Here is a 26,661-nt window from a genome sequence, read left to right as displayed (position 1 = left end):
CGCTCCGCCTCACACGCCCTGCCTCACGTGTGCACGCAGACTGCAGCATGCACACCCTCTGCCTTGCACGCGCTGCAGTGCAGCACACCCTGCCTTGCATGTGCATGTCATACTGCAGTATGCACACTCCGCCTTGCACGTGCATGCACCTGCTGCAGCTTGCACACCCTCTGCCTCACACGTGCATGCACACACCTTGCACGCCTTGCCTTGCACGTGTACGCACATGCTGCGGCACGCACACTCTCCGCCTTGCGCGCCCCCCCCTCGCGCCGCAGGGCACACCCGCCCCGCCTTGCACACGCACACCGCGCTGCAGGGCACGTGCCCGTCCTTGCACACCCGCCTCGCCTTGCACGCCCGTGCACGCGCTGCAGTGCGCAGGCGCGCGCGCCCCTCGCTCCCCCCCCCCCCCCCCGCGACACGCGGCACCCAACATGGCGGCAGCGCGGGGAGCCTCGGCCCCGCCCCCGGGTTGTGGCGCGGCGCCGCGCTGACCTTCCCAAGATGGCGGCGCCCGCGGGTCGCGCCTGTGACGGGCGGGGGCGGGGGCGGGGCGGCGCGGGGGGTTGTGGGAGCGGGCGGCGAGGAGGAGGAGGAGGAGGGAGGCAGGAGGCGGAGGGCGTGGGGCGGGCGGCGGCGTGGGCACCATGGGCAACTGCCACACGGTGGGGCCCAACGAGGCGCTGGTGGTGTCAGGTACGGCCGGAGCATCGCGGGGGGGGGCGTTGAGGGAGCCCTGTCATGGGGGGGGGGTGTCTGTAATGGGATCTGCTGAGGGGGACCCCGGTGGGAATCGGGGGGTCCTGGCTGTGAGGGGACCCTTAGGGGCTGGAGGGGTGCCTGTCATGGGGGTCCTGGCGCGGGGGAGTGTCCCTGTCCTTAGAGGGGGGGCCCTATGATGGGGGTCCTGGGGGTGTCCCTGCCAGGGAGGGATTCTTGGGCGCTGGGAAGGGTCCCTGCCTTGGGGGGACCCTGGGAAGTGCTGGGGAGTGGGAGACCCTGCCTGGGGGGGGGATCTGGGGGGGGGCGTCTGCTGCAGGGTGCCTTGCCATTTGGGGATGTTTTGGAGGGGGCTGTAATGGGGAGGGGGCCCTTCCTTGAGGGGGCACTGGGGGAGTCCCTGTCATGAGGGGACCTTGCAGCACGGTTCAGGGGGATGTCCCTGCCAAGAGGGGGACCCTGGGGGTGGTGAGCAGCCCCCCGCCACGCAGGCCCAGGGACCCCGGGTGGGTGCCCAGAGCCGTGGGCACACCCCGGTGCTGCTCCTGCTGCTCTGGGGTGATGTCCGGCACCGGCACCGGGGCTGCCGGGCTCCGGGCCGCCACCACAGCCTTTGCCTTGGGTTGCCAGAAGCCGTCCTGTCCCTGGGCGCGGGTTGGCTTTGCCGGGGAGGGGGAGCCGGCTGTGACCATCCCCGGGGGGCCGAGAGGGCACCACGGCCTGTCTCTGGGTGCCTTCCTCATCCATCCTATCCTGCTGCTGCATCGTCACCTGGCCTCTGCATGGTGCTGCCACCGGGCGCGGCCGATGCCCGGCAGATACGTGTAACGTTAGCACCGAGTGCGCTGGTTGCTTTGGTTAGGCTTAAATAAACCAGCACTGAAATCCCCTGTGTCTGATTCAACCTGTAGCTGCTTCTCTACTGTGCCAGCGCTCCGGAGCGCAGTTTGGCATAGGCCCGGCTGCATGCAGGCAGGGCTTAATTACCATTAGGTGATGTAACGGCTTGCTGTAAGGGTTGGAGTCTGTGTGACAGGCTGGGGCTGCGTGCCAGGTAATACCCAGGTTCGATACAGCTGTTTGTCACTTGGTGAGCCCCCGACCCCGCTACATCCTTTCTGTCAACGCTGGACTAGTTTCGTGGCGGGCACTGTGATGCTCAGACCTAAAACTCACCTGGGAGGAAAAAAAAGCGCGTGAATGTCAAAGGTGTTCTACAATCACAGCTCTGCTGTGCATGTGAAACTATGCTGTTATGTCTGTTTTGGAGCCAAAGCCTCCGGTGAGCTGTGGCGCTTGCTTCTGGCTGGTCTGTTATCGGTTCATCTCTGAATAACAGACCTGTTACGGGAATTACCGAGGAGATGCCGGAAGCAAGCTGTGGTTCTGGAAACAAACATGCCCGCCGTAACGGCTGCTTCTAAGGAGTTACAAACCGCGCCCACCAGCTGCCTGGAGCAGCAGTTTTTCTTGCAGTTTTCCTGGTCTTCCGCATGCTTCTGCAGTTCCCAGCTGGGATCTAGAGCTGATGCTGCTCTTCCCTCCAAAGAGACCCCCGTCAAAATCGGCGCCGCTTGGTGAAATGCCGCGTCTGGCAGGAGGAATTGGGAAGCTGTGCTCCAGGTGTGCCAGGATGCCCTCCAGCCTTAAAAGCTTGGTTTCGCTTCTGCTCAGCTCCGAGGTTTACAAAGCACGGCTTGCAGGATGAGCCAGCAGGAATTCATGGCATCTGCTTGCAGTTCCAAGCGTTAGGCTTTCCTGCAGCCAGGAGCAGCGAGCTGAGGATGCTCCTCGATGCACAGCCATGTTCTGGGAAGGGAGCGTGAATCACACCAGGGAGCGCGAATCACACCAGGCTCCACGAGTCGGGGTCGGGTTTGCCGCTGGCAGCAGACGTGGCTGTCCTCTGTCACTGCTCAGCGTGGTCTGCAAACGCTTGCTGTCCCCGGCGAGCGTGGTCTCTGAGCTTCAGGGCAGCCTGAGAGGTTGCGGGAGCTCTGCAGAGCCCTGCAGCTCCTCCGTGCTTACGCACAGGGTGAATGCCAGGGCATTAGTGGGAGGCGTGTAACTACAAGCAGTTGTAGTTGAGCTGTTTCTCTCCGGGGAAAAGCAGAGAGGACCTTGGGGGCCAGCGTTTATTTGCATGATATTAGGTTGGATTTGGGGAGCGAGGGGGAAAGGAGGAATAAACCCACAGCAAATGGTATTAAAAGTAGGCTTTTGACTTGCAGCCTTGAATCATCATACGGTTGTTATCTGAAAACCTTCGCTTTGCAGGAAGGGACCTCCAAATCATGGAGCCGATCAGAAAGTTTTCTTTATTGTAAATTTAGCCCGTGCCTCTCGGAGGAAGTTTGGTCACATGCCTCCCCTGGCACATGGGCTTGTTCTGAGAAGTGCTGTTCTTTCTTTTCACTTTCTTATGAGACGCTCAAGTTCCTCCAGTGCTCAAGGAGCAGCCAGCTGTGCCTCGGGACCGTCTGTGTGCGCAGGAGCTTTGCAGCCTTATTTGGGAAGCTGCTTCCCGGGCATGGGTCAGCACTCCGCTGGCACTTGCATCCTTCCCCTGTTGAGCAACACCAATGTCCTTCTAAGAAGTTGCACTCGGTTAGGCAGTCTGGCCATGAAATACAGAGCCCAGGCTTTGTAGGAATGCTCCACAAAGCCCTGCGGAGGCGGTGGTGGTCTCTCTGGAGCGTGGGTCCAACTTTGCTGGAGGGTAGCGGTGCTGGGAGCCTCCCGGTGAGGTTTGATGCAAGCTCTGAGGAGGCTTTGGCAGGCGCCTGGCCCATCGCTGAGTCCTCTCCAAGCACAGCTGGAGCCGGCTGAGTTTTCAGGGAGATGCACAAAGTACCTGTTCACCCCGATACCCAAATGTTCCCGCCAGATAAATGGGTTGTCTCAGATGTGTAATGCTGGGTTTGGGTTACAGCCTGGGTGAATGCAGCTTTCACGGCTAAGGATCGATCTGCTCACTTTGAAATACAACACTGTAATATTTCTGCACAGTCTCGTAACGAGCAGGGATGTTATAAATTACATCTCCTTAACCTGCAGTTCCCGTAAGTACATGGTGCTGCCCGAATCTCTGTATTTGGGGCGTTTTCCTCTAGGCTGACGAGGGCTGCAGGGTGGCACCACACAGCAACGGTCCAGCAGCTTCAAGGTGAGCACCTGGAGACACGTGGCAGGGGGAGGTTGGCACAGCCCACCGTGTGTCTGGGTCAGAACAAACTGCTCTTTCCACAGAAGTGAAAGGAGGGGGGAAAAAAAGCCTAGGGAGTCGCAGCCTAGTCAACCTGGCTTTATTTCCTGGGAGAATACGGAAACAAATACATTGCTCAAACACCCAGAAGAAGACAACCGACGTGTATTTGCTGAGCAGGAGCCGTGCCCAGCCAACCTGACTTGGGTTAGTGCTCGAGGGGCGAGGGGAAGCAGCAGAGGTTGTACGCCTTGCCTTTGCCAAGGCTTGTTATGCTCTCACGATTCCTCAGAGATCTGCTTGAGAAATACCATCCAGCTCGGTTTCTCAAACCTTAGTGCAGCACCCTTCAGGGCTCCTTAATCTCTTTCAAAATAAAAGAAGAGCTAGCAGTTAATTCCGGTTTTGTGTAAACATTTCCTGCCTCACCCCAGCAGTCAGGGGTAGTTAACCCTTCCAGAGCTGCCCCAAGCTCTCGCATCCCATTACTGTGTCCTTCTTACTCCTGCAAGAGGAACTGGTCATGGTTTTGAGCCGATGTGACTGTGCTGGTTTTATGGTACTTCTCTAAGTTTTGAAAGCCTGAAATAAAGTCTTCGTGAGGCTCTGCAGGCCCTTCCTACAAGAGGCCTGCAGTCTGCAGCGCTAGGAGGAACTGGTTTCTCAGATACTATAAAACTAACATGAAGCTGCCTGGAAGACCATTGCCAGGGAGCCTGACAGTGGCTCACTGTTCAGCTGAAAGGTTTTATCAATTCCTGGTTTTGGCTTGCATAATGGAATCGAGAACGTGCTTATTGAATTTGCAGATGGTACTGAGCTGGGAGTGGATTCGAGAGCTTTGAAGAGCTGGATTAGAATCAGAATGAACTCAACAGATTGACCGAATGGTCTGAAAGAAATACGATGCAGTTCTATATGGAGAAATGCAGAGAACTACCCTTAGGTGAGAGCAGTCGATCGCATGAAAATGGAGCGGGTGGCGACAGTCCAGGCGCATCCTGCAGAAAGACGTGGTGAGCAGCAAGAGCCGCCCGGGACCTAAAGCTCGCGGTGGGGCTGGTGGCGTCGGGCTCATCCCTCCGCTTCCACCTGCAGGCCTACGTGACACTGGCGGGCTGCGGTTCCAGCTCTTCAACCTCAAAAGCAATATGAGTTTGCAGAAGGAGTAGAGGCAGCTTCGGCTGGGTTCCACGTGATGTTTTGCCCTTTGCGTTCGTGCCTGTTGTGGTTCAGCCCCAGCCAGCGACTGAGCCCCACGCAGCCGCTCGCTCACTGTCCCCACCCCGGTGGGCTGGGGGAGAGAATCGGAAGGGCAAAGGCAAGAAAACTTGTGGGTTGAGATAAGAACAGTTTAATAATTAAAATAAAGTAGGAATAGTAATAATGGTAATGATTATAATAATAACAACAATAAAAATATAAGGAAAAGGAAAATAACGAGAGAGAAGTGAAACCTGAAGGAAAAGAAAACCACAAGCGATGCAACTGCTCACTACCGGCTGACCTACGCCGCCAGTCCCCGAGCTGCAATCGCTGCTTCCCCCGGCCAACTTCCCCCAGTTAATGTACTGGTCATGGTGTCATATGGTATGGAATATCCCTGTGGCCAGCTTGGATCAGCTCTCTTAGCTGTGCCCCCTCCCCTCCCAGCTTCTTGTGCACCCAGCAGAGCATGGGAAGCTGGAGAAGTCCTTGACTAGTGTAAGCACTGCTTAGCAACACCTAAAACATCGGTGTGTTATCAACATTATTCTCATACTAAGTCCAAAATGCAGCCCTGTACCAGCTACAGGGAAGAAAATGAAGTCTATCCCAGCTAAAACCATGTCAGTGCCTTTGGAGCCGGAGTTCAAAACTGTTCCCCAGGGCTGAGATCAAGGTATTCCGCCTCTCGCACCAGGCAAGCTGTGCAGAAAACGTGTAGTAGCACTGATTGTCATCTGCCAGGTTTAACCGAGTGCTCCTGCAAAGCTCGGCTCTTTTTTGGCTAGCCAAAAGCCTTCCCCGGCGGTCAGTTCCGCGCTGCGTGTGATGCTCGGGGGTTGCGGTCCGGAGTGCGACATCGCTGCTTGTCTCAAGTCTGCAGCATGAGATTGCCAGTGCCCGGTACAGCTCTTCACCGCTTGCACAAAAGGCAACTGGTGCAGCTCCTCTGTGGCGTTTCCCTCTCGGGAGGTGGTTCTTCAGCTTTTTGCAGGTGGTGGGGCTCAAGGTTTCCCTTGTCAGCTGCTCCTTAAATCTCCAGGACTTGCAAACTACTCTTCAGAAAGCTTAGCAGGAGAAGGAGGTGGACAGAACAGCCTGGGGGCTTTCCCTTTGCTTTCCAAGAGGAATTCTGGGGTAGCATCTCTGTGGTTTCGTTGTGTAGCTTCATTGTGGCTTGTCTTCCTGGGGTTCTGTTTACAAGATAAGTTAAACTAAACGTGTGTGTTAAACTCGCTCTGTGGCATTGATACTCATAGCTTAAAATGAGTCATTCTGATATGGATTACATCCAAAACAAGCTAGCCAGCAGGATCTGCTTTCATCCGCTGTAGTGACCATCAAAGGATTTTATGGATTCAGCTCAGAGCCCCGCATCTTTTAAAATTAATTTTTGTTAACCTTGTGCCTTTTCTGCATGGGGCGAAGCCTCATTTATATGCACAGTAGGCTTAAGAATCCAGACACTGACTTTAGCCTAGACCCTGCTTTATTACGTGAGTTTCTTTCTGTATGCCTTTGCCTTTTTCTCTCCTCTCCGTTATGTCTTTTGTCAGTAACTGCTTTCAATTACCACTTTTTTCCTTGTCTTTCTGCACTCGCTTGCTAGCACCCCGTGACATTTCCCAGCACCGGGCTGTTTTTCTAACACACCCAGCTTCTGTCTGACTGGACCGAGCTGTTTATCCCCAGCTTGGGCACTGGGTCCCCCTGAGGAGGAGACTCCGGCACCAGGTCGCCCTGAGCCGAGGCGTGAAGGTGGCAGCTCTTTCCGCGCACGTGAAGGCAGCGGCATCTGCTCCATTCTTGCGTTCAGCAGGCTGCGGGAAGGCATGGAGTGACCGAGTTGTTTTAGCAGCCTGTTTGCCGCAACCCGATTTCTGAACGCTCGCCGCTTCCTGCCAGAATACGAGGTCGTTGCCGCAGGTCACCTTGGGAGGGCAAACGCAGAGCTCGTTCACAACCTCAGATTGTCCCGGCTTGGATGTTTTGAGCCCTGTGTCCCCGTAAGTGTTGGGGCTCCTGTTCTTCCTCGCATGCTGTCCCTCAGGGCAGCAGCTTCCTGCATCTGCTGAGAGCTCCATTTATCTACAAACTCCCAGGCAATTAATCTCATTTCATATATAAAAAAAACCACCACAAAACAAAACAACGAACAGACGATGTGCTTTCTCCTGGCTCTGGGAATTCTTGCCTGAACATGGGACCCCTTTGTTTGGGAAGAGGCCAAGCTGGATGGCAGCTTCCCGGCTATGAATCCTCCGTTTGTCGCGCGCCTGGCCGCCGCGCACTGCCCCGGAAGAGGCACGGTGGATGTTTGTGGAAGCCGTGGCCAAGCGGCTCTGAGACCCGGGCTGCTAGAACAGTGGGCGTATTATAGCTGGGAAAGGCAATTTCTCTGCCAAATCTCATTGTGCAAGAGCGTTTATTCTTTAGCCTTGCAAAGATTTCGCTTTGTTGGTTCCTTTTTCACTTGCTCTCTGAGACTTGGGAAAGAGGCTGCAGGGCTGCAATGGAAAATGAGCGCTGAGCTCATCTGACTTGGGTTACCAGGACAGAGCTCTGCTGCACTCAGACATCCGGCCTGCATGAAAGCAACCAGCAGACATCCCCCTCCTGTTTAATGTGTTAATTTTCCCTGTTTTTTTCTTATGCTTTGAACATTTTTTGGCATATAATCTGGCTTAGCAAACTGCAGCGCAGCAATGTTACGTAGCGCTGGGAAGCAAGCATGGGGCTCGCTTTGGGTGTGATACTAAATAAGGTGTTTCCTTGCATTGCCTGCAGAAGAAAAGACCCATCTGTGTGGAGAGGCACGTTCTCGTAACAACGGTGGGTTTAGGGTGCAGAGTTTTCTCAGGACGTTATTACAAAACGATTACCGGGGGCTCGGTAAAGACCACATAGACCCTGTGAAACCACATCCCTTTCCGTATAGAACTGCTTTTCCTGACTGCCAGGAACACCTCCCTTCCTGTTCTTGGAAAACAAGGGCCTGGCTAAAAGGCTGAGCTAACAGGGCTGACGTCCTCCAAGAAATGTTAAAAGGCCTTGCAGTTAATATCCTGCAGGATATTGTATCATCAGCTTCTGCAACGCCGTGCCTGGCTGAAATAGCGTTCCAGCTACAGGAAGACACTATCCAGAGGGCGTCTCGGTGACGGGAGCACAGGAGACCTGAAAAAGTGTGTAAATCCATCTTCCATTTGTGTTTTACTTCCTGCTGAAATCGGAGGGTGAAGAATTGTAGATGGGGCCGACCTGCTGGTTTATCTGCATGGAAGCCAGGGAAGCAGGTGGTATCTTTAGCTGACAGTGGAAGATGGTCAAACACTTGAGGGTGGGGAGGACAGAGTCCCCTCCTGCGGTCCAAAGGGCCCTGCCAGCCCACATCCAGGCCAGCGTGCCACCTTTGCTCCTTTGTTTTGACCTATTGCAGCAAACTTATTAATCGTCGTCCCCCCTGAAAGGGCTGTGGTCCGTGGCTGCCGTCTGCTGGCTTCGTAGTCCCGCCGTTCCCCTCCCGCAGCGCGAAGCCTGGCTGCAGCCCTGTGGGAGCTGTTTTCCCTGCGCGCCCGCTCTTCCTCTGCGCTGGCTCTGTCTTGCCTGCGTAGATACATCCCGCAGGGCTGAAACTGTCTCTTGCTCTGTCGGTACAGCCCGTGCCTTGCTGAGGCCCTCAGGCGCTGCTGCAATAAGTGTGATTATGGATGACAGACACGGGAGGGACTGCTGGCTTGACCTGCCGGAGCGGCGGCAGCTCGCGGCCCTGGTCCGAGCCAGGGAGCTGCAGAGCTCCTCCCTTACCAGGCGCGAAACCTGGGGCTGGTCGCTGGCAGGGTGCTCTCTTGGAAGGTAGCAGGCGTCTTATTCCTTGTGTCAAAGGTGTGGAAATCCAGGCAGCGCCTCCTGACTTCACTGGGGTCAAATCGTAAATGTGTCAGAGGAGTTCTGGAGGCTGCCCTGAGCTCTGGGCGCAGCCAGCTCTGAGATGGACCGTGAAAGCCCCAGGACCTGCGGTACTTGTGTGAGCCAGAACTGAGAGTTGGTTTTGGGGAGCTCAAGGGTTTTCTCCTCCTCCAACGCTGACCTGCTAGCTTTTTGCTGGGTTGAAGGGTGGTTTGCAGTGTGGGTGGGGGAAAGGAGATGGATTTCTTAGGTGGCTTTCCACGACGGAGCTAATGCATCACAGTTAAAGATACTGAAGCGTGTGCTTACGGCGATTCTGTTTGCTAAAAATGCATAAACTGCTTAACAAAACTAAAATAAAACAAAACCCTGACTTGAAATACAGTTGCTTTCTGTGTGTTGTTGTTTGTCACGCTGAATTATTACAAATGCTGGTTTCCAATTTTATAAGACGATTCCAGAAAAAAAAAGTTGCCTTTGGAAAATTGCCGTGTGAAGGCCGTGGAGGTGAGGAGAGCACTGGGTTCCCCGGCGGCCGGCTGTGTTATGGCCACCCTGTGAAGGTGTTCCAGCGCTGCTGTGGATCTTGGAAAGAGTTTTCTGTGTTCATTATTTATCAGGCACTGCAAGCGTGCTTGGATTCCTCTGGGTCGTGTTGCAGAGCTCAGCTTGGTAGCACCCACCGCTGTAACGTGGCCAAGCCAAAGTGCTTCCCCTGCTCTGAGGGGCTGGGGGAACCAATCGCCCCCCCTGGGATGCCCTTTCCTCAGCACCCCGGGGCTGGGCAGGCTTGTTGTGAAGCTGTTCTGCTTGTGACTCCGTCTGGGCGCAGGCTTTTCCCTGGCCGAGAGCAACGCGCGTGTGTGTAATCCGTACACCTCTGTGCTTTCTGCTGTGCTGCAGGTGGCTGTTGTGGCTCCGATGTAAAGCAGTATGTATACGGAGGCTGGGCCTGGGCTTGGTGGTGCATTACTGACACCCAAAGGTAAGGAGACCCCCATTATTTGTGTTTTTGTGGGGTGTGCGTTAGGCAAAGCCATCCCAGTGGGGCTGTCAGCAGTATCTTTAGGAACACGGGACTGGGCGCTGCAGAGGAAATCATGGATGAGCATCAGTCCAGCCCGCTGCCTTTGGCTGCGAGCAGCTCCTGGTCCTTCGAAGGAAGGCTGCCTCGCGGGCGGCGCTGCGAGTAGCGGGAAGGAGCAACGCGTGCCCTGTGGCCTGCCTTGAAGCACGGGGAATGTGGGGTCACTCACAACCGCACAGCTTCTGGCCGTCCTCTGCCTTGAGTGATGGGGCTGAGGTTGTCCAGGACCCTGCAGGAGATAATCCTGGCGTTTCAGGCTTACCTGACGGTAACGATGATCGATGATGTGCAAACTAAAATCGCAGGGTGGGGGAGTTCTGTGCTGACTGATTTTGTGGGGACAGCTGGGTATTACAGTGCAAAAGACAGAGAAGAAAAGAAATCCCATGCTTTCACCTGAAGTACATTTCAAATGGCCTCTCTGAGCACACCTCTCCTCAAACCCCAGGCATTCAGATTGGTTTTTTTTTTTCCTTTTTGGTTGTTTTTGGCTTACCTAAAACCCACCAAGCTTCAAGAGCTGTAGCCTGGCTGGTCAGCGTGTTTCTCCCTGTGCTGGGGAAGGCGAGAGCCCTGCTCTCCTCTGCTGCCTCTGCGGTGCTCCGCAGCTACGAGGCTGCCTCTGCAGAGGTGCTGGGCAGCGGGGCCGCCAGGCTGGCTCATCCATGAGTTTACAAGAGGAGTTGAGTTCTGCCCTGTGTGGCCCAAACTCTCGCCCAGTAAGACAAGTTTGTGGCATGCAGTGGGCCAGTGCCCCCTCCTGCTCCTCGAGTCTCTGTTCTCTAAAGATATGCTGACTGCTGTCACCTCGGGAGCAAACTGTGTGCCTGTGTAAAACCACGGGATTTCCTTTCTCTCCCTTTCCTCGGTCGTGGATTTTGCTTGCTGCTTCTCACCATGCTGGTCTCTGAACTAACATGCTGTGGTAGTGCTGCTGTCCTGCTAACGTAGCTCTTCGTCTTTAGGATCTGTGGGAATGTTACTCTCTCCTAACACCTCCCTCATGCTCGCCAATGCAGGTTCCCTCCATCTGTGTTGAAAATAATAGGGAAAAGACGTGACTTTTGGGTTTTTGCACTGAGTGGCGGCCAGAGGTTGTAGTTAACCCTTACTGCCTGATCTTGCCACCTCTTTCCCCTGTTCACGTGTTGCCACCAGCAGACAAAGCGAGCATGTTGCTGCCCTCGCTCTGCAGACGATACGCTGCCGTAGCTGCTGTTCACCCGGGGCTCAGGCAGCTTGCCTTGTTCGAAGGGGTCCCGGCTGCTGCTGCCAACTGACTCACGACAGCTCTCAGGTCCTCTCCCAGGTGGCTGGTACTCAGGATTGCTACGAGAGCCTACCCTAGCGCTCCGGCTGCATGAAGAGGTCTCAGCTAACCTCTGCTGCTTTAGCCCGGGCTCTCCAGCGATGCTCGTACGAGGTGGGAGGCGAAGGAAAGGCCCGGTTTGTGGGCTCAGTGCTTAAGAACTGCGTTTGATCCAAACAAGCTTCATTCCCAAATTTTTGTGAGGCATCTTGTTGGGAGAACCGTTGATTTGAACGAAAGGTTTCTGCTCCTCCTTTGGTGTGAGAAGCCCAGAGAACAGCGCAGGACCCTGACCTGCTGTGTACAGGAGATAACAGATGTACTCGGGAGGCTGACTTATTAAGTTAAGCAAAGGCAGAGTCCGGGGCCAAGAACTGCTTGCCGGGAATGAGCTGTCATATGATAGAGGTCTGCGCGTTATTTAGCAGACGGGGCTCTTGACAGGAATGCCAGCACCCGTACAAATCTTTTACTTTAAAGTCTATACCCCCTGCTTCATGCCATGGGATATGGGGCTTCATTCTCCTTTTGAAAACGGGCCCTTTCCCAAATACCATAAGCTGTGCCGCAGATGGAGCCTGCTGCATTAACGTGAAGAGAGAGGCAGATTTCCTCCTCTGAAATTAGGCCATCTTTTCTGGAACTGCCAGTGCTGAAAGCAAGAGAGACAGCAGCGATTGTGTTGCTGTCAGCGGCATCCCGCCAGGTAGCACTAACCTGGGAACAAAAGGAACAGTTAGAGCTGCCAGGGTGCTGGGCTCTTGTCCTGCTGCAACCTTGAGGACTGGGGAGGGGGGGAAGGGAAAAAAATTCCTGTCCCTGTTTAAGGGTCAGAAATAAAAGCAGTGAGAGAGGCAGCTCGGTCTTACATGCCTCTGGGGGAACCAAATGGTGTTATTCAGCTTCTCAGGACAGCACTTGGAAGCACCTTCTCTGCTCAGTGCCTTAGCCAGGGGTGGGTAGCCAAGTCCCTGGCATTTCCATTTTTCTGGCCCCTCTTAAGTGTTGGCATAGAAGCATTTAAAGTATTACAAAAAGGAATGTTCTGTGTGCGAAGATTACTCCAACAGAGAATGCCGGCTGACTCCAGGGTGGCAGTCCAGGTGGGATACGCGGTTCCGTTTCATCTGCGGTGCCTTACGGGGACGCAGGGTGGAGACGAGCCCCCCCCCAGCCTGTCCAGCCTCGTTGCGAGGAGCAGCTGGGTGCTGCAAGCTCCCTGCCGTGCCGAGGGACGCTGCTCTGGCCCAGCGTTGCGGACCCCTGGGAGCGGGCAGCGGGAGAAAGGCAAACTCTGAACAGGGAAAAGCTGAAACCTGAAAGTCTCGTCTGTCCTTTGCAATGAGTGTCTTACTCTCTGATAACTGCTTTGTATATTTGCTGTCCTACCCTTATTCCTCGCTGCTCAGACTGTCTTTGGAGGTTATGACCATCCTCTGTCGCTGTGAGAATATTGAGACGTCGGAGGGGGTCCCACTGTACGTAACGGGGGTTGCACAGGTAATAATCCACCAGCTTCCTAACATCGTGTCTGTTTATTCTTCTGTTTTGAGCAGCAGCAACAGCAGCAGCAGCAGCAGGATAACAAAAACTAATGGGTTTCTAATGGGATAGTTGAAATCTCAATACCCTCCTCTCCTTCCCCTTCCCCGGCACTCGCCCTGGGGCGCACTCCACAGTTTATAGGTAATGCAGACAGATGCATTCTTGGCAAATTCCAAATTCAGCATCGCTGTACTGGCTCCTTCTGATAAGGCTGCAGACATTTGCTCCAGCTGTAACCCTTTCCTTGACAGCACTGTTTCCATCGTGCGCTTGGTGGAGAGCAGAAGGGCATCTGCTTTTGTGTGGAGCCACAGGCAGGCCAGACTGGGTCCCGTACGGGATTTGGGGCAGGCGGGAAGGCAGGTTTTGTGCCGTTTCAAAAGGAAACCTTGTACACGTGTGGGGAAATTGCACCTGTACCTGGCTCTGCAGTTTTCGTTATGGGTTTCCACTCGGCCCTTCTTCCTCCGCATGGAGACAGTGCCCGTTTTGGATGTTGTCACGTTTGAAAGTACAGCACAGAGACCTTGATGCGTTTCAACACACAGGACTAGTGTTTGCACGGTGAGCGCTTATGAACCAGTGTAACAGTAATTACCAAACATCCCCGTGACTTGCCAGCTAAGAAGCAGCATGGTTTTGAAATTAAATTCAAAGTATAGATTAGGTCTTCGGAAGGCTAAAATCCTGCACTCGCTGATTAAAGCGAAGTGAACACATATGGCAAAAGTGCCTGTGCCTGTCGTGGACAGTGTGATCTGTTTTATCAGCTCCCAGCTTGCGTGCCAGTTTAATTAGGACAGTGGCCAAGGCAGGCATGAACTTGCAGAGATACGTTTCGGCACCTATAGCCAATCCTGGGGCGACTCGGCACGCACGCAGCAGCCCAGCGCAGCCCCTTCATGGTTCAGATGTTTGACCTAACGTTCGCTGACACGAGCTCTCTGCCCTGTGGCTCCCTGTCCTGACTCCCAGCGCCTTCCCGGCTCGTTATGGCTTACACGAGGGCCAGGCTTTGCTTCCTGAAGCAGAAACTGCCACGGCCAAGCATGTCTCTTGTTTTACCGAGATTGATGGGTCTGGCCAGAGCACCTTGAGCCCACCTTCAGTGACTGAGAAAGCTCTGGAGCCGCAGGATCTGTTCCTGGGTGCCTGATACTATACAGACATGGCCCTAAAGAGCTGGACGCTCCTATCTGCCTTTGGGTCACAGGACACAGGAAAAAGAGAGGGAGAGGTGAACCAGGTCAAGGGGTATGTCTGTGTTAATGCTAACCCACCGAGGGCAAAGGTAGGGCTGCTTCTTGCAGCATCAGCACCAAGTTTTGCCAAGCACCGGGGATCGGGCGGGAGCATCCCGGGTCCATGCTGTGCTTTTAAACCGGTGACAGCAGCCAGCGAGAGCACGTGCTGCCCCAGCGTTGGGCAGCGTGGCGCAGCGAGGCTCTGACGGAGGGCCCTTTGGGGTCCCAAAGCTGCTCGCTTCGGGCCACCTCGCTAGCCCCGCAGAAGGGAAAGGGTCACAGCATCGTTTCCAGTCTGGCTCCCGGCCTTTCTCTGCTCATAAATTGCCTTTAAATGTTATCGGAAAATCTATTTCTTGGCTAAAGTGACTTGTCTGTCTCCGGTCGCAGATGCGGTCCCTTGGCTGCATACAGCGCCTGTCTTACATTACCTGTGATGAGTGCGGCGGGTAGCCCAGGGCAGGAGATGCAAGGGGAAGAGCTGAGTGTGTGTTACCTGGAAACGTGCAAATATTTTACGTTTTTTGGCAGGATTTCCCTAGAGATAATGACGTTACAGCCCAGGTGTGAGGACGTAGAGACGGCGGAGGGGGTAGCTTTAACTGTCACAGGTGTGGCACAGGTACAGTAACTCCAAAACATCATTTCAGGAATGCATGTCTCTAACTTCCGTCTGGTTTTCCCCCTTAAGAGGTTACTGTTGTGCAGGAACAGAAGCCAACTGCTCTGAAACAAATTCTCCTACAAAACCCACCCTGTCCTCGGTGGTTCAGACATGCTACAGTATGTCCCGTGTTGCGAAGGGGGTTGTGACCTCTCCTCCTCTCGCCAAAATCATTCCGTGCTGGTTTTTTTCTGGTGTCTCATTCGTCCGTGTGGCAAATGAGGTGTGCGTGGGTGACTCAATCTGCTTGTGAAACGCTGACGTACCACGGTGCCCTGGGAGCTGTGCGCGACCCTGCAGGACTGAGCCATTCGCTCCTGAGATGGTGTCGAGCGTTATGTTGCTTTGGATTATTATTATTAGCACGTGGTTGCGGACCTTGTAATTATTCACGGTGAGTTAAAGCTTAAAGAACGAACTTGGTCCCTCCAGGCACTAAAATTTGTGTATAAAATTTCTGGCTTGAACTGAATTTTAATTCTCTTGTGCCTTCTTCGTACGTGAAAACCAGCTCTTGCTGCTTGTGATAGCACACAGACTCCCGGGCCTGCTGCCCTGGTACGGAGTCTGTCCTTGTGACCAGGTCCTGCCTTGGGGAGGATGCTGGGAAGAAAATGTTGTTAGCTTTCGACTGAATTTGTCTCCTCAAATGGGCAGCTGGATGCTTTGATTGAAATTTGCTCCTGACAGCTCTTTCTGGGTGTACAGAACCAAGATAGCGGCTCTCAGAGTGCACCCAAGGCTGTGGTCGCCGCGTGCCCAAGGCACGTCCAGGTCTGTCGTTGCAGGAGAGGTGACTGCCACGTTCCCTGCGGTGAGCAGTGGAGCGGAGGGGAGCTGCTGAGTGACGCAGTGATGTGACCAAAATCTCCCCCCAGGGAAGAGCTCCGTGGCTGCTGCAGCCCTTTTAAGACCAAGCGCTTGACAAATTTCACCCAGTGCTTTCGAGAGCAGCGGATTCCTCCCTAGGTTCATTGGTTTGCTCTGAAGTGACGCTGCAGAGGAGCTGCGTGCTGTGTCTGTGTAACTGGGGATATGAATTCAGCGAGGAGCGGTTTCTGGAGTGTTGCACGTGGCAGAAGGGCTGGGCACGACCGTGACTCAGCAGCGGATAATCCATCGCCCCGCTGCCGCTGGGGAGCGTGGCTACGTGCAGGAGCACCGGCATGGGAGCCCTGGGCTCGTCCTGGCTCTAACTGCTGCAACCCAGCGCCCTTGTTTTCAATTTTTCAGTTCTTTATATCTGTTTATCTGCTAACGTGACACATAACCACAACTTTGCATGGTTGGCAAAATGCATGCGCCCACGTCTCCCCTCACACATGCTTCATAAATCTGTAGGCTTTTCTTTCTGTATTTGGAAAAGGCATCTCTGAAGCCAGCTTTCCTTTTTGTGACCTAGTTTTGGGACACCCATTGCCTGCAAAATGGTCTAGGCTGGGTGGTGCGTGGTAGCAGAAGGCTGGATCGCCAGGTGCCTTGACTTCAAAATGCAGCTCTCAGTTCACCTCATTCATGTCATTCTCTCCTCTCACTGTTCATTTTTTTTCACCGTCCATGAATTTTAAAGGTTTAGGGTTGTGAGATGCAAGGAATTACCATGCAGAAAGCAGGCCTGGTGCAGCTGGGGACGTGCGTGGCAGAGGCTACCTTCATTTTGCAGAAGTACCTTTGAGGCAAAGATTTTACTTTTAAGAGCTTGTGCAAGAAAGGAAAAAAAAGCAAACAGATTATTTCTAGAGAAACACCTTTTAAAGCTTCGCCGTAATAATAGAAGCGCTTAATGTGCATAGGGATGCGTTCTCTTTTTGGAGAGAGATGTAATGAGTACTCACCAGTAGCCTCCCTCCTGTGTTGGCTGGGTGCTCGGGGGGCACTGGGATGCTGCTGCCTTAGGCTGTGCTGGGCTTCGTGTCCTTCCGTACCATTTTTCTGAGTCTCAAGCTAATTGGGTTGTCTCTGCTCGCCCCTCGCTGTGAGTGCAGCTGGCTGGGGCTGGGTGCGGCAGTATCGATCCTCCAGATGGGATTGCCGTATAGAGGCTCTCTGATTTCCTGCCAGCTAAACTCCCTCTTTGCTGCGAACGACATCTGAAGAAGCACCAAGTGTCGCACTGCCCTGTCTGAAATACTGGAAACGAGCTGAGCGCTAATTGCTCAACTCTGTTTTGTTTTGTGCCACCTTGGCTCTGTAGGTTGACGTCCGTATTGAACGGACAGCCAGGCCCGTCCGGGCTGCCCAGCGTTTACTGGTGTGGCCAGGCTGCTGTTGGCTTAATTCACAGAGGCTGAATCACTCCTTGCCTCCGTTAAGTTCCGCAGGGACTCTCTTAACGAACATCCCGCTCCGTGGGCCGTCCTCTCTGTAGCTCCCGACGGGTGGGGATTGTTCAGAGAGGTGGATTTGCCGGCAGATGCGCACCACAAACATTCCTGCTGGATCTAACTGGTTCTGGTATTTGCAAAAACCTCCTGCTCGCTGCAAGATGAGCCCTGTGCAGGGCCCATGCTCCCCGGTGCAGCTGCGAGAGCACTCCCAACTCCCCCTTGTGTAGAAAGCACACACTGCTGGCCTGGGGTGCAGGGACAAGAAACAGCTGTGGCCTGGCCCCGTAAGGAGCCCAGAGGTCTTCGGGAGAAAGCAGGAGAGGATTGCCACACTTGCCCGAGATTCAGTTTGGTATTTTGACCGGGAGATCTGGCCTGAGAAGCAAAGGAGATAGGCTCAGCCCAGCTGGTGTTTCTTCATGTTGCTAGGAGTAGGGCTGTGGCAGCTGAGTCTTGGTCAGCTCGCCGCATCTAACACGGTTCACGTGTGGTCCCCTTAGAAGGTGGTGGCCGGTCCCGGTTGTCCTGCCCTCTGGCAGTGCCGGGGCCGGGTGCTGCTGTTCGGCTCCGGAGCTCAGGCTGTGGGATCGTTTCGGAGTCGTGGGCTATCAGACCAGGCTTTCTCAATAAATAGTTGCCTTGCTTTTGCCGGTAGTTCCACCCTAAAAGCGGTCTTGTAGGCAGCAGGATGAGGTCTGTAGATCGTGAACCCATCAAGAGTGTGCATTGGGACCCTCGGAGGGCCCCTGTGCTGCACCTGAAGCCTTGGAGGTCCCTGAGCCAGGACCACTGGCATCAGAGGTAGCAGCGGGTCCCACCAGGGCCCATGGGGCAGGACGCAGGGTGCCACCAGCACCTCACGGGACAGGAGGCACTGCCCAGCCCAGGCATCTCCATGAGAGGGTGCTGTGGGACCGGCTCAGCACCCAGAGGTCCCAGCAGAGCTGCACGGCTGGTGTGGCCCTGCTCCCTTCTCTGGTGCTGCCAGACACACAGGCGTCCCTGTGTCCGCGCTTCGCCTGAGCCCCCAGACTGGACCTGCCCACCGGGAGCTGTCGCCTTGGTGGGCTGTAGCTCCTCATGGCTGGATCCTACAGAGCTCTGTGAGCACATATCTCCACTGCCTAACATACCCCAGGGGGATTTCTAACTAGCTTTGCTTTTAAAAGCAGCCCTGTGACCAGCAGGACCATCTTAAGACCCTGGCTTGTCTGGACCCAGGGATTCTTTTACGTCTGGCTCTGACTGTGGGTGGTGGAAGCGGTGCTGGGTCGGCTGTGTCCCCCCTCTGGGGATCCTTACCGGACTGGCCCTGGGGAGCAGGATGAGCAAGTCCTGGCCGCGGCACGCTGGGGTCACCGCAGGGGGTGGCTGGGGGGCTCCCAGCCACGGGCAGGACAAACCAGTGTGGTACGGCCATCGCATCTCATCTCTCCTTGCAGGGAACACTGAATAGGGCCCCTGTTCCCAAGCTGCTCCTTGGGCATTTCAGACTCTTCTTTGTTCTCTGCCTTTCCTGTGTCAGAAAAAAATATTTCTAGTAGAGGAGGAGGAAGGGAGGGGTAACGAAACGGCTTTTGGCCGGGGTAGTGGCAGAAAGCCCTCTCCTCCTCGCTCTGGTGTCGGTGCAGTGGCTGGGCTGGTAGTGCAGAGCTCTTTGGTAGAGTTTTCATCAGGTGGGACCTGTGGGGCTGGGTTTTGTCCCCACGTCACCCCGTGGGCGCTGCTGTGGGATAGATGGCTGCAGGGAGCACCTCTCCACGCCGAGCCGCAGTCGGGGTTTGGAGAGGTGCGTGCCTGCGGCAGGGCTCTCCCCGGCAGCGGCGAGCGGGGACTCGCTGGCTGGTCCGGTGGCCTTGGCTGAGCGTGGTGACAGCTCAGCATGGTCCCTTGGAGCATCGGTGGCACGGGGGCCTGGCAGCCTGGTGGTGGTACTGCTGCTTCTGCTGCTGCTGCTGCTGTTGGGTGCTTGTCCCTCTTCGGACAGGCACCTTCAGTCCCTTTGGTTTTGTCCCCTGTCTCTAGGTGAAGATAATGACCGAGAAGGAGCTCCTGGCTGTGGCCTGTGAGCAGTTCTTGGGGAAGAACGTGCAGGATGTGAAGAACGTGGTCCTTCAGACGCTGGAGGGGCATCTGCGCTCCATCCTAGGTGCGGAGGGGCTCACGCTTTTGAGGGCATCTTGAGTAGCTTTCTCCTTTCTCTGCTGGCTGGTCCCAGCAGTGTTGCTGCCGCCGCCGCAGCCACGACGGGTGCTTTGTCTGCTGACTGCAGAGGTGGCATCTCAGATTGTTCCTGCCCTCCAGCAGCTCCTGCTGTGGGGCTGGGTGTTGTGATAAATTGAGTTTTCAGTGCCTGCAGTAAGAGGTGCTTGAGTCCCCCCGGGTTTACAGGTAGCACGTGTGCGCGGTGGTTGCGCTTGTGAGACTGAGGTGTTGGTGCACACTGCGGGGCCTGGGCAGGGGATTACACCCTTGTGCCCAGACCTGAAGAGATCAGGGGCAACCAGGATGTTGCTGAGCTTAGATCTGCACCGCTGTGTGTTACCTGTTCCGAAGAAAATGCCTCGCCTTCCTTCCCTCTGCAGGTACCCTGACAGTGGAGCAGATCTACCAGGACAGGGACCAGTTTGCCAAGCTGGTGCGGGAGGTGGCAGCTCCCGACGTGGGTCGCATGGGTATCGAGATCCTGAGCTTCACCATCAAGGTACACCCAGACATAGGGCGCTGCGCTGTGGGCACCCGGCAGTGCTGTAGAGGCAGCACGACAGAGCCTGGCCCTGGCTGCTCTGCTGCAGCTGGCTGAAAGGCTCCGGCTGGCAGCCTGTCCCAGCCCTCCAGGAGTTTCCATGACAGCCGCCGCAGCGTGTCCTGTGTCCAGGCAGCCGGGTGAAGAGCACCCAGTGGCTGCCTCTGTAAACACGGCTCGTGGAAAGAGCTCGCTGATAACCGAGCCTCCAGGGAGTCGCAGGGAAGATGCCGGGAGATCCCACCTCTCCCTGTCACGCCTGTTTCTGTTTGGCAGCGGGCGGACGTGGCTCGTTCTGAGCCTGGCCTAACGTGGTTGCTCTGAGCTTCCACAGGGAGGGAGCAAGATGGAGTCGCTTGTTTGAAGTGGTTGTGACTTCTCTTCCCCTCTCCAGGATGTCTACGATAAAGTGGATTACCTGAGCTCCCTGGGAAAGACTCAGACTGCGGCCGTCCGAAGGGATGCAGACATTGGTGTGGCAGAAGCCGAGCGAGATGCTGGCATTCGGGTGAGTCCGGAGACGTGCTGGCCTTCCCCACAGCAGCTTGCTTTGCTCCAGCTGCACGCCCTGGAGCTCTGCTTTCTTGTTTCCTCTCTGCAGGAGGCAGAGTGCAAGAAAGAAATGCTGGATGTCAAGTTCATGGCAGACACCAAAATAGCAGATTCCAGACGGGCTTTTGAATTGCAGAAAGCTGCCTTCAATGAGGAGGTCAACATTAAGGTGAGAGGTATCCCACAGCCCGCCACCGCTCCCTGGCTGGTTCGTGATGGTCCTGGTAGCTCTGGGACTTGCCAGCTCCCTCCTTCTGCACGCGTTAGGAGGGCTGGAGGTGGAGGACCCAGGTTTCTGTGTCACAGTGTGAGCTCCTTGCAGCAGATTCCTCTCCTGTTTGCAGCAGTTAGGTGGGACTAGGAGGAGGTGGAAGGATGGGGAGGGTCATCTAAGCCGAACCCAGAGCAGGCTCGGCTCAAGTACTGTGGGAAGAGCGCACAGGGAAGGACAGCAAGCGCAGCTCTGAGGAGAGGAATGTCACCTCTGGGTGGAGGTTTGGTCCAGAGCAAGAGCTACATCTGTTTTCAGGGCCTGCCACGGGTCCTTATGTCTGTGCACAGATCATGGCCAAGACCCCGCTTCTCCTCTCTCCCACGTGCAGACCGCGGAGGCGCAGCTGGCCTACGAGCTCCAGAGCGCCCGGGAGCAGCAGAAGATCCGCCAGGAGGAAATTGAAATCGAGGTGGTGCAACGCAAGAAGCAGATTGATGTTGAAGAGAAAGAGATCATCCGCATGGAGAAGGAGCTGATAGCTACCGTGAAGCGGCCGGCCGAGGCTGAAGCCTACCGTATGCAGCAGATCGCCGAGGGCGAGAAGTGAGTGAGCCCCTGACCGGGTCCAGCCCGGAGCCCAGCTGCACGCTGGGTCGGGGTGAGGTGGGAGTGAAGCGCGGTGGGTGCTGCACTGAGACCCAGCAGGTGGGCTCTCCGTGGGGCTGGCACGTGGCTGATGGAGGGAGGGAAGCAGTGCTGGGTATGCTGCAGGGATCTGGGCTGCTGGAGCCCTGGGTTTCCCTTTCCAGGGTGAAGCAAGTCCTCATTGCTCAGGCGGAGGCAGAAAAGATCCGCAAGCTCGGAGAAGCGGAGGCCTTTGTGATTGAGGCCATCGGGATGGCGGAGGCTGAGAGGATGAAACTGAAGGCTGAAGCACTCCAACAGTACGGAGAAGCTGCCCAGCTGGCTCTAGTGCTGGATGCGCTGCCCGAGGTGAGGAGGGAGCTGCTTTTCCCCTGCTCCGCACGAGTGATGGGCAGTTCCCAGGCTAGGCCAGGTCTCCTGGGGGCACAGAGAGGCCCCACAGCTGTGACCAGCAGCTGGTGAGCAGCAGCTCGGCTCTCTGCTCATCCCACCTTCCTTCCCTGACTCCCCAGATCGCTGCCAAAGTGGCTGCTCCCCTCTCCAAAGTGGATGAGATCGTTATTCTCAGCGGAGAGAACAGCAACACAACGTCCGAGGTGAACCGTCTGCTGGCCGAGATCCCCGCCTCCGTGCGTGCCATCACCGGCGTGGATCTCACAAAGGTGAGCCGGGCACTGGCAGCTGGGGGTTCCTGTGGCTCTTAGGGCATGAGGACTTGCCTGAAAACTTTCAGACTCGTAGGGCACCTCTCCTTCCCCAGCCACAGAGTGCAGGCAGCTCCCTGCCTCCCCCTCCTCCAGCCCTAACAGCTTCTCTCTTCCCCTCCTACAGATTCCCCTGATCCAGAAAGCCACCGGGGCCCAGGCGTGAGGCTGGCCAACCCAAAGCTAGTGAAGATCACTCTGTTATGCACTCAGACATCAACTGCCTTCAACACGTGGGAATTCCTTTTATATCAAAGACAATCGGAGTTTCATTTTTAAGCTCTGGTGCCTTATTTTGTAGGGCCAGAAAGGTGCATGTCCAATCAGCTGCTTTTTTTTATTACAAAGGGTGGGAGGGGATTTATTTTGTAGCTGACTGTATATTGTATCAGGCCCGGGGTTTGGGTGCGATCCCCAGTTAACGACTGGCAGCTTGTCTGGTGTTGCAGTCCTGGTGCCTTGCTGTTCTCTGTCCTCAGGCGGCCGCCCAGAGCTCGGAGCAGAGGCTCGGTGGGATGCAGAGCGTGGAGCTGTAGGAAGAGAACAGCCAGGACCCACCTCCCCTGGGCTCCCTGCCCTCCTGCAGCGACCCTCCTGGGCGCTCCCCAGCCCCTGCCTCTGCCCACACGCTGGTTTTGTGGCTGGCTTTCCCCATCTGAGTGCCTGGCCCGCAGGGCCCCCGCAGTGCAGTCCTGCCCAGGCTGGGCTCCCCGGAGGTGGCAGTCACAGCCCTGGGAGGGTGACGATCGGGCACTGCGGCGGGGTGCTGCCCTCGGCGCCTGCTCCCGAGCCGCCTTCCCTCAGGGAAGCTTCCTTCTGCGATCCCGAGGTGGGAGAGGTCAGCGGGGAGCCCAGCTCAGCCCTGCTCTGAGCCAGGCTTGGCAAAGTCCTCCCACCAGGAACACCTAAACATAGGGCCGTGCCAAAGTCCCCCCATCCTCCACAAGGCAGGTGAAACCCCCCCAGGCTGCTGTCCCCGAGTGCTGTGGTACATCTCGCCCCTGACAACTACTGAAGCCACGGGCCAGAGGGACATGGGGGACCGGGCAGGGTGCTGCGGTGGGGACAGGCTCCTCCAGCCCCACTGGTGCTGTGGCCACGGGGCTCTGACAAGCAGCCACGCTGGCCGGGGGACGCCCGGCAGGCAGTGCAGAAGCCCCCACCTCTGGTTCCTGCCTTTTACGGCCAGTGGCTTTGCTGCTCTGAGTGACGATGTGAACGAGGTTGTCCCGTGTCTGTGTCCCATACTCCCCACGGTGCCACCAGGGCCCTGCGCTGGCCCGTGCCCCTTCCCCGCCTGTCTCGTTGCCTGTGCTCAGTGTGGCTGTAGCAGCCAAACCCACCCGTGAAGTCAGCCTGGCGCTGCTGTGGGGTGCTGGGGCTCCCACCGCTGGCTTCTTTCCCCACAACTCAGTGTCACCCCTCTGTTGTCACAGGGTGGGTGCAGGGACCCCCGGTACTGGCCAGTCCCTTTGCCAGGACTGACCTGCTGTGGGGTGCATGGGTGCTGCGGGGCCCACGGCACCCCGTCCCCCTTCCTGGCGGCGGGGAGGATCGGCCTTATCAGCCGCCGGCGTTTGCTGGTGCCGCGGGGCCGCCGGCACCGATCTGGCGCTTGCTGGCGGGCGTGCCGGGCGAGGCGCCCTATCTGCATGTGCGTGTGCATGCCTGCGTCCCTGGGACCGTCACTGCTGTGCGATAATAAAGCCTTGTCACCACCTGCCTTGGCTCTCGTCTTGTGCCTCCCGTGCCCGTCTCCCCTGCCGTGGCACCCATGGCGGTGCCGGAGCCGGTGCTCCGCCGGCCGAGGCGTGGGCTGGCTGGGGGCTGCTGGCCCTGGAGCCCTCGCGTGTTCCTGCTGCCACGGGGGAACAAGGGGTGCGTGGAAGTGAGGTCCTGGCTCCTGCAAAGCCCCTGGGAGCTCATGGCCTCCCTGCGGCCGCTGTGTCCCCGTGGGGTCCTTGCCCCATCCCCGGGGCAGCCCCCGGCCAGCCCGAGGTAGGGGTAAAGCCTTGTCCTGCTCCCACACACCTGAGCACGGAGCGAGGAGCCGCGGAGCGCGGCTGGTGAGTCCAGCTGCATCACCCTCCTTAACCTGGGAGCTGGTCACTGCGGGGGCACCCCAGCCAGTGGCACCCCCGGGTTGGGCCAGGGCTGACGTGGGCCAAAGGCTCTGTGTGTCCCAGCAGCTCGTGCCACCACCACCTCCCCCTGCTCTGCTGCCGGCCCTGAGCAGCCCCATGCCCTTGCCCTGCTGCCAGAGCCCCCTGCACCCCGTGGGGGCCAGGCAGCACCCATGGCCCCCCCCTGGGCCTGGTATCCCCTTCCCAGCCCTTCCCTGCGCTGGGGGACAGCAGGGTGGCTCGGGGGGTACCTGCCCTTCTCGGGGTCGGCCTGTGAGCGGGAGCAGTGACAGCCAGCAGTGGGGCTCACACGGGGGGCTTTGCCTCACTGCCCTCCCCAGGGCAAAGGCAGTTCCCTCGTGCCCTCAAGACCCTCGGTGTCCCCCGAGGGCTGGGCAGGGTGCTGTGCGCAGGGTGCTGGGCACAGCAGGGTGGCCCTGCAGATATGCCGGGAGGGGACAGCCGGGCAGCCCCCAGCGCTCCTTATCTGCAGCCAGACACGCCACCACGGAGCAGCACAGCTGCCAGGAGGGCACCCGGGGGTGCTCAGGTCCCCTCTGCCCCACAGGGTGCAGCGCCATGGGGCAGGGCTGCCCCCGAGCACCCTGGGCGCAGGGACCAACCTGGGTGGGGACAGTGCCATGGGGCTCACCTGGGGCTGGCCAGGCTTTGGGGACACTTTGCTCTAGGTGCTTGGGTGCCTGTGCCACAGTTTGGGGAGCACTACAGCCCCCCCACGACACCTCTGGGTCACAGCAGGGGCAAAAGACAGGAGGTGATGGTCCCTTGCAGCCCCCCAAGTCCTGGCATCCTCATGCCTGCAGCCAGGCTTGTGCCAGGGCTTGACTCTGTGCCACCTTCTGCCAGGGTCCGGCCAGGCTGGGGGGAATGTGGGTGATGCTGCCCCTGTTCCCGTCACCCAGAGGTGGCAGCGGGTCTGGGGACACGTCGCGGGGCAGGGCAGGGTCCCCGATAGACGGATGCTGCTGCTTATCGGGGCTCCCACGCAGATGGTCCTGGCGGGGGATTATCACCGTCCTGCAGGCGGCTTCCAGGAACGCCGCCGTGTCCTGGCGCAAACAACCGGGCGCAGTGGCATGGCACTCGCTGCAGGAGGTGGCCCTGTGGGGACAGACAGGGCTGGGGACATGCGTGGCTGGGGGACACGTATGAGCAGGGTCCTGCACAGGCAGGTGACGCTCGTGGCCAGGGGCTGTAGCCATTTGGGGACACGAGTGGCCAAGGGACAAGTATGACCAGGGTTGTGTGCAATGAGGTGACACAGCCCACTTGGGGACACGCGTGGACAGCGGGACATGTCCTTTGGGGACAAACAGCTGGGGGGTACGTCCCTCCAGGGGACACATCCCCCTGTGGGGGGGCACAGGCAGGTGGGGGACATGACCCTGCAGGCTGGGGGGCACATCTTTTGGGGGGGACACATCCCTCAGGGGAGCATATGTGGCCAGGGGACACAGCAATCCCAACACCCATGTGCATGTAGCTCAGCTGGGGGTGCCTGTGCAGGGTGACCCCCTGCACCTACACATCCCACCACCACCCCGGGCCCCATCCCCATGGGGCTGTCGCACTGCCATGTCCAAAGCCCCTGTCCAGCAACTGGGAACCAGTTTGCAATAGGTAGCTCCCAGTTTGGGGTCCCCCATCCTATGGGGAGGGACCGTCCTGGTGACCACAGTGGTCAAGGCAGGAGGGGTGGCCCCCTGCAAACCCCTGTCCCCAAGCCCCCCATGGGCTGTGCTAGGCTGGGGGGAGCTGCTTGGGGCTGTGCCCCCCCCGGGCATGAAGGGGTTAAGGGGCCCCATCCAGCTGTGCAGTGCAGATGTGAGATATGCAGATGAGGCAGAGCAGGTTTTATAAGGCGGGTGCAGACCCAGCACCCCACAAAGCCCTAGTGCCACCCCCACAGGTAGGTGACACCTCCTGGAGAGCCGCTGTCCTGCGCCGGGGAGGTGGCACTGGGGGGCACAAGGAGGGGGTTGAGGGGATGCTGGCGTTGGGGGGGGGGTTGGGAGCCTCCAGCCTGCGCTGGGGTGGGGTTACTGGGGGGATAAGAAGGGGGTGCTGTATTTGGGGGGACATTGGGAGCCTTCAGCCTGTGCTGGGGTGGTGGGACTGGGGGGATAATGAGGGGATGCTGTGGTTGGGGGCTATTGGGAGTCTCCATCCTGCTCTGGGGTGGTGGGATTGGGGGCGATAAAGATGGAGTAAGGAGACCATTGGGAGCCTCCATCATGCTCCGGGGCACCGGGACCGGGGTGACCGTGATGGCGTAGGGGGGAGGCCGTGGCGGCGAGGCGGCGGCCCCGGTGCTGTGCTCCCTAACGGTGCTCTTCCCCCCCGTGCAGGCGCCGCTCTCCGGCCACCCCGCGGCACGCTGCCCGCCGCCCCGGGCAGGATATCATCGTATACTGTAAGTTCGCTATGAGACACTACA

General features: G+C 57.4%; 1 protein-coding gene across 6 annotated transcripts; it reads left to right on the top strand.

Annotated features, from left to right (window-relative positions):
- Nucleotides 1-594: 594 nt before the first annotated feature.
- Nucleotides 595-22,406, top strand: FLOT2 (flotillin 2). Of its 6 annotated transcripts, XM_064468161.1 has the most exons (12): nt 595-699; nt 9,947-10,028; nt 12,849-12,917; nt 14,760-14,850; nt 19,245-19,368; nt 19,805-19,923; nt 20,360-20,473; nt 20,567-20,686; nt 21,120-21,334; nt 21,541-21,724; nt 21,889-22,038; nt 22,208-22,406. In XM_064468161.1, exons 1-12 carry the CDS (start codon nt 651-653, stop codon nt 22,244-22,246), a joined length of 1,356 nt encoding a protein of 451 aa, XP_064324231.1. In that variant the 5' UTR covers nt 595-650; the 3' UTR covers nt 22,247-22,406. The 6 variants fall into 6 exon arrangements, with proteins under 6 accessions (XP_064324231.1, XP_064324226.1, XP_064324227.1 ...); XM_064468156.1 differs by lacking the exon at nt 12,849-12,917; XM_064468157.1 differs by lacking the exon at nt 14,760-14,850 and having other exon boundaries at nt 12,849-12,939.
- The last annotated feature ends 4,255 nt before the right edge of the window (nt 22,407-26,661 follow it).

The sequence above is a fragment of the Phalacrocorax carbo genome, chromosome 17 (assembly GCF_963921805.1).
Source record: "Phalacrocorax carbo chromosome 17, bPhaCar2.1, whole genome shotgun sequence".
Classification (NCBI taxonomy): domain Eukaryota; kingdom Metazoa; phylum Chordata; class Aves; order Suliformes; family Phalacrocoracidae; genus Phalacrocorax; species Phalacrocorax carbo.
The sequence above is the reverse complement of the archived record's forward strand: the minus strand, read 5'-3'. Positions and strand labels throughout refer to the sequence as shown.

What these genes read in the sequence shown, in the direction of transcription:
- FLOT2 (XM_064468161.1), top strand. Translation starts at nt 651, where the DNA reads ATGGGCAACTGCCACACGGTGGGGCCCAACGAGGCGCTGGTGGTGTCA. An exon ending in ACGTCGGAGGGGGTCCCACT is followed by an intron (nt 12,918 to 14,759) that starts GTACGTAACGGG and finishes GTTTTTTGGCAG; the next exon opens with GATTTCCCTAGAGATAATGA. An exon ending in GCATCTGCGCTCCATCCTAG is followed by an intron (nt 19,369 to 19,804) that starts GTGCGGAGGGGC and finishes TTCCCTCTGCAG; the next exon opens with GTACCCTGACAGTGGAGCAG.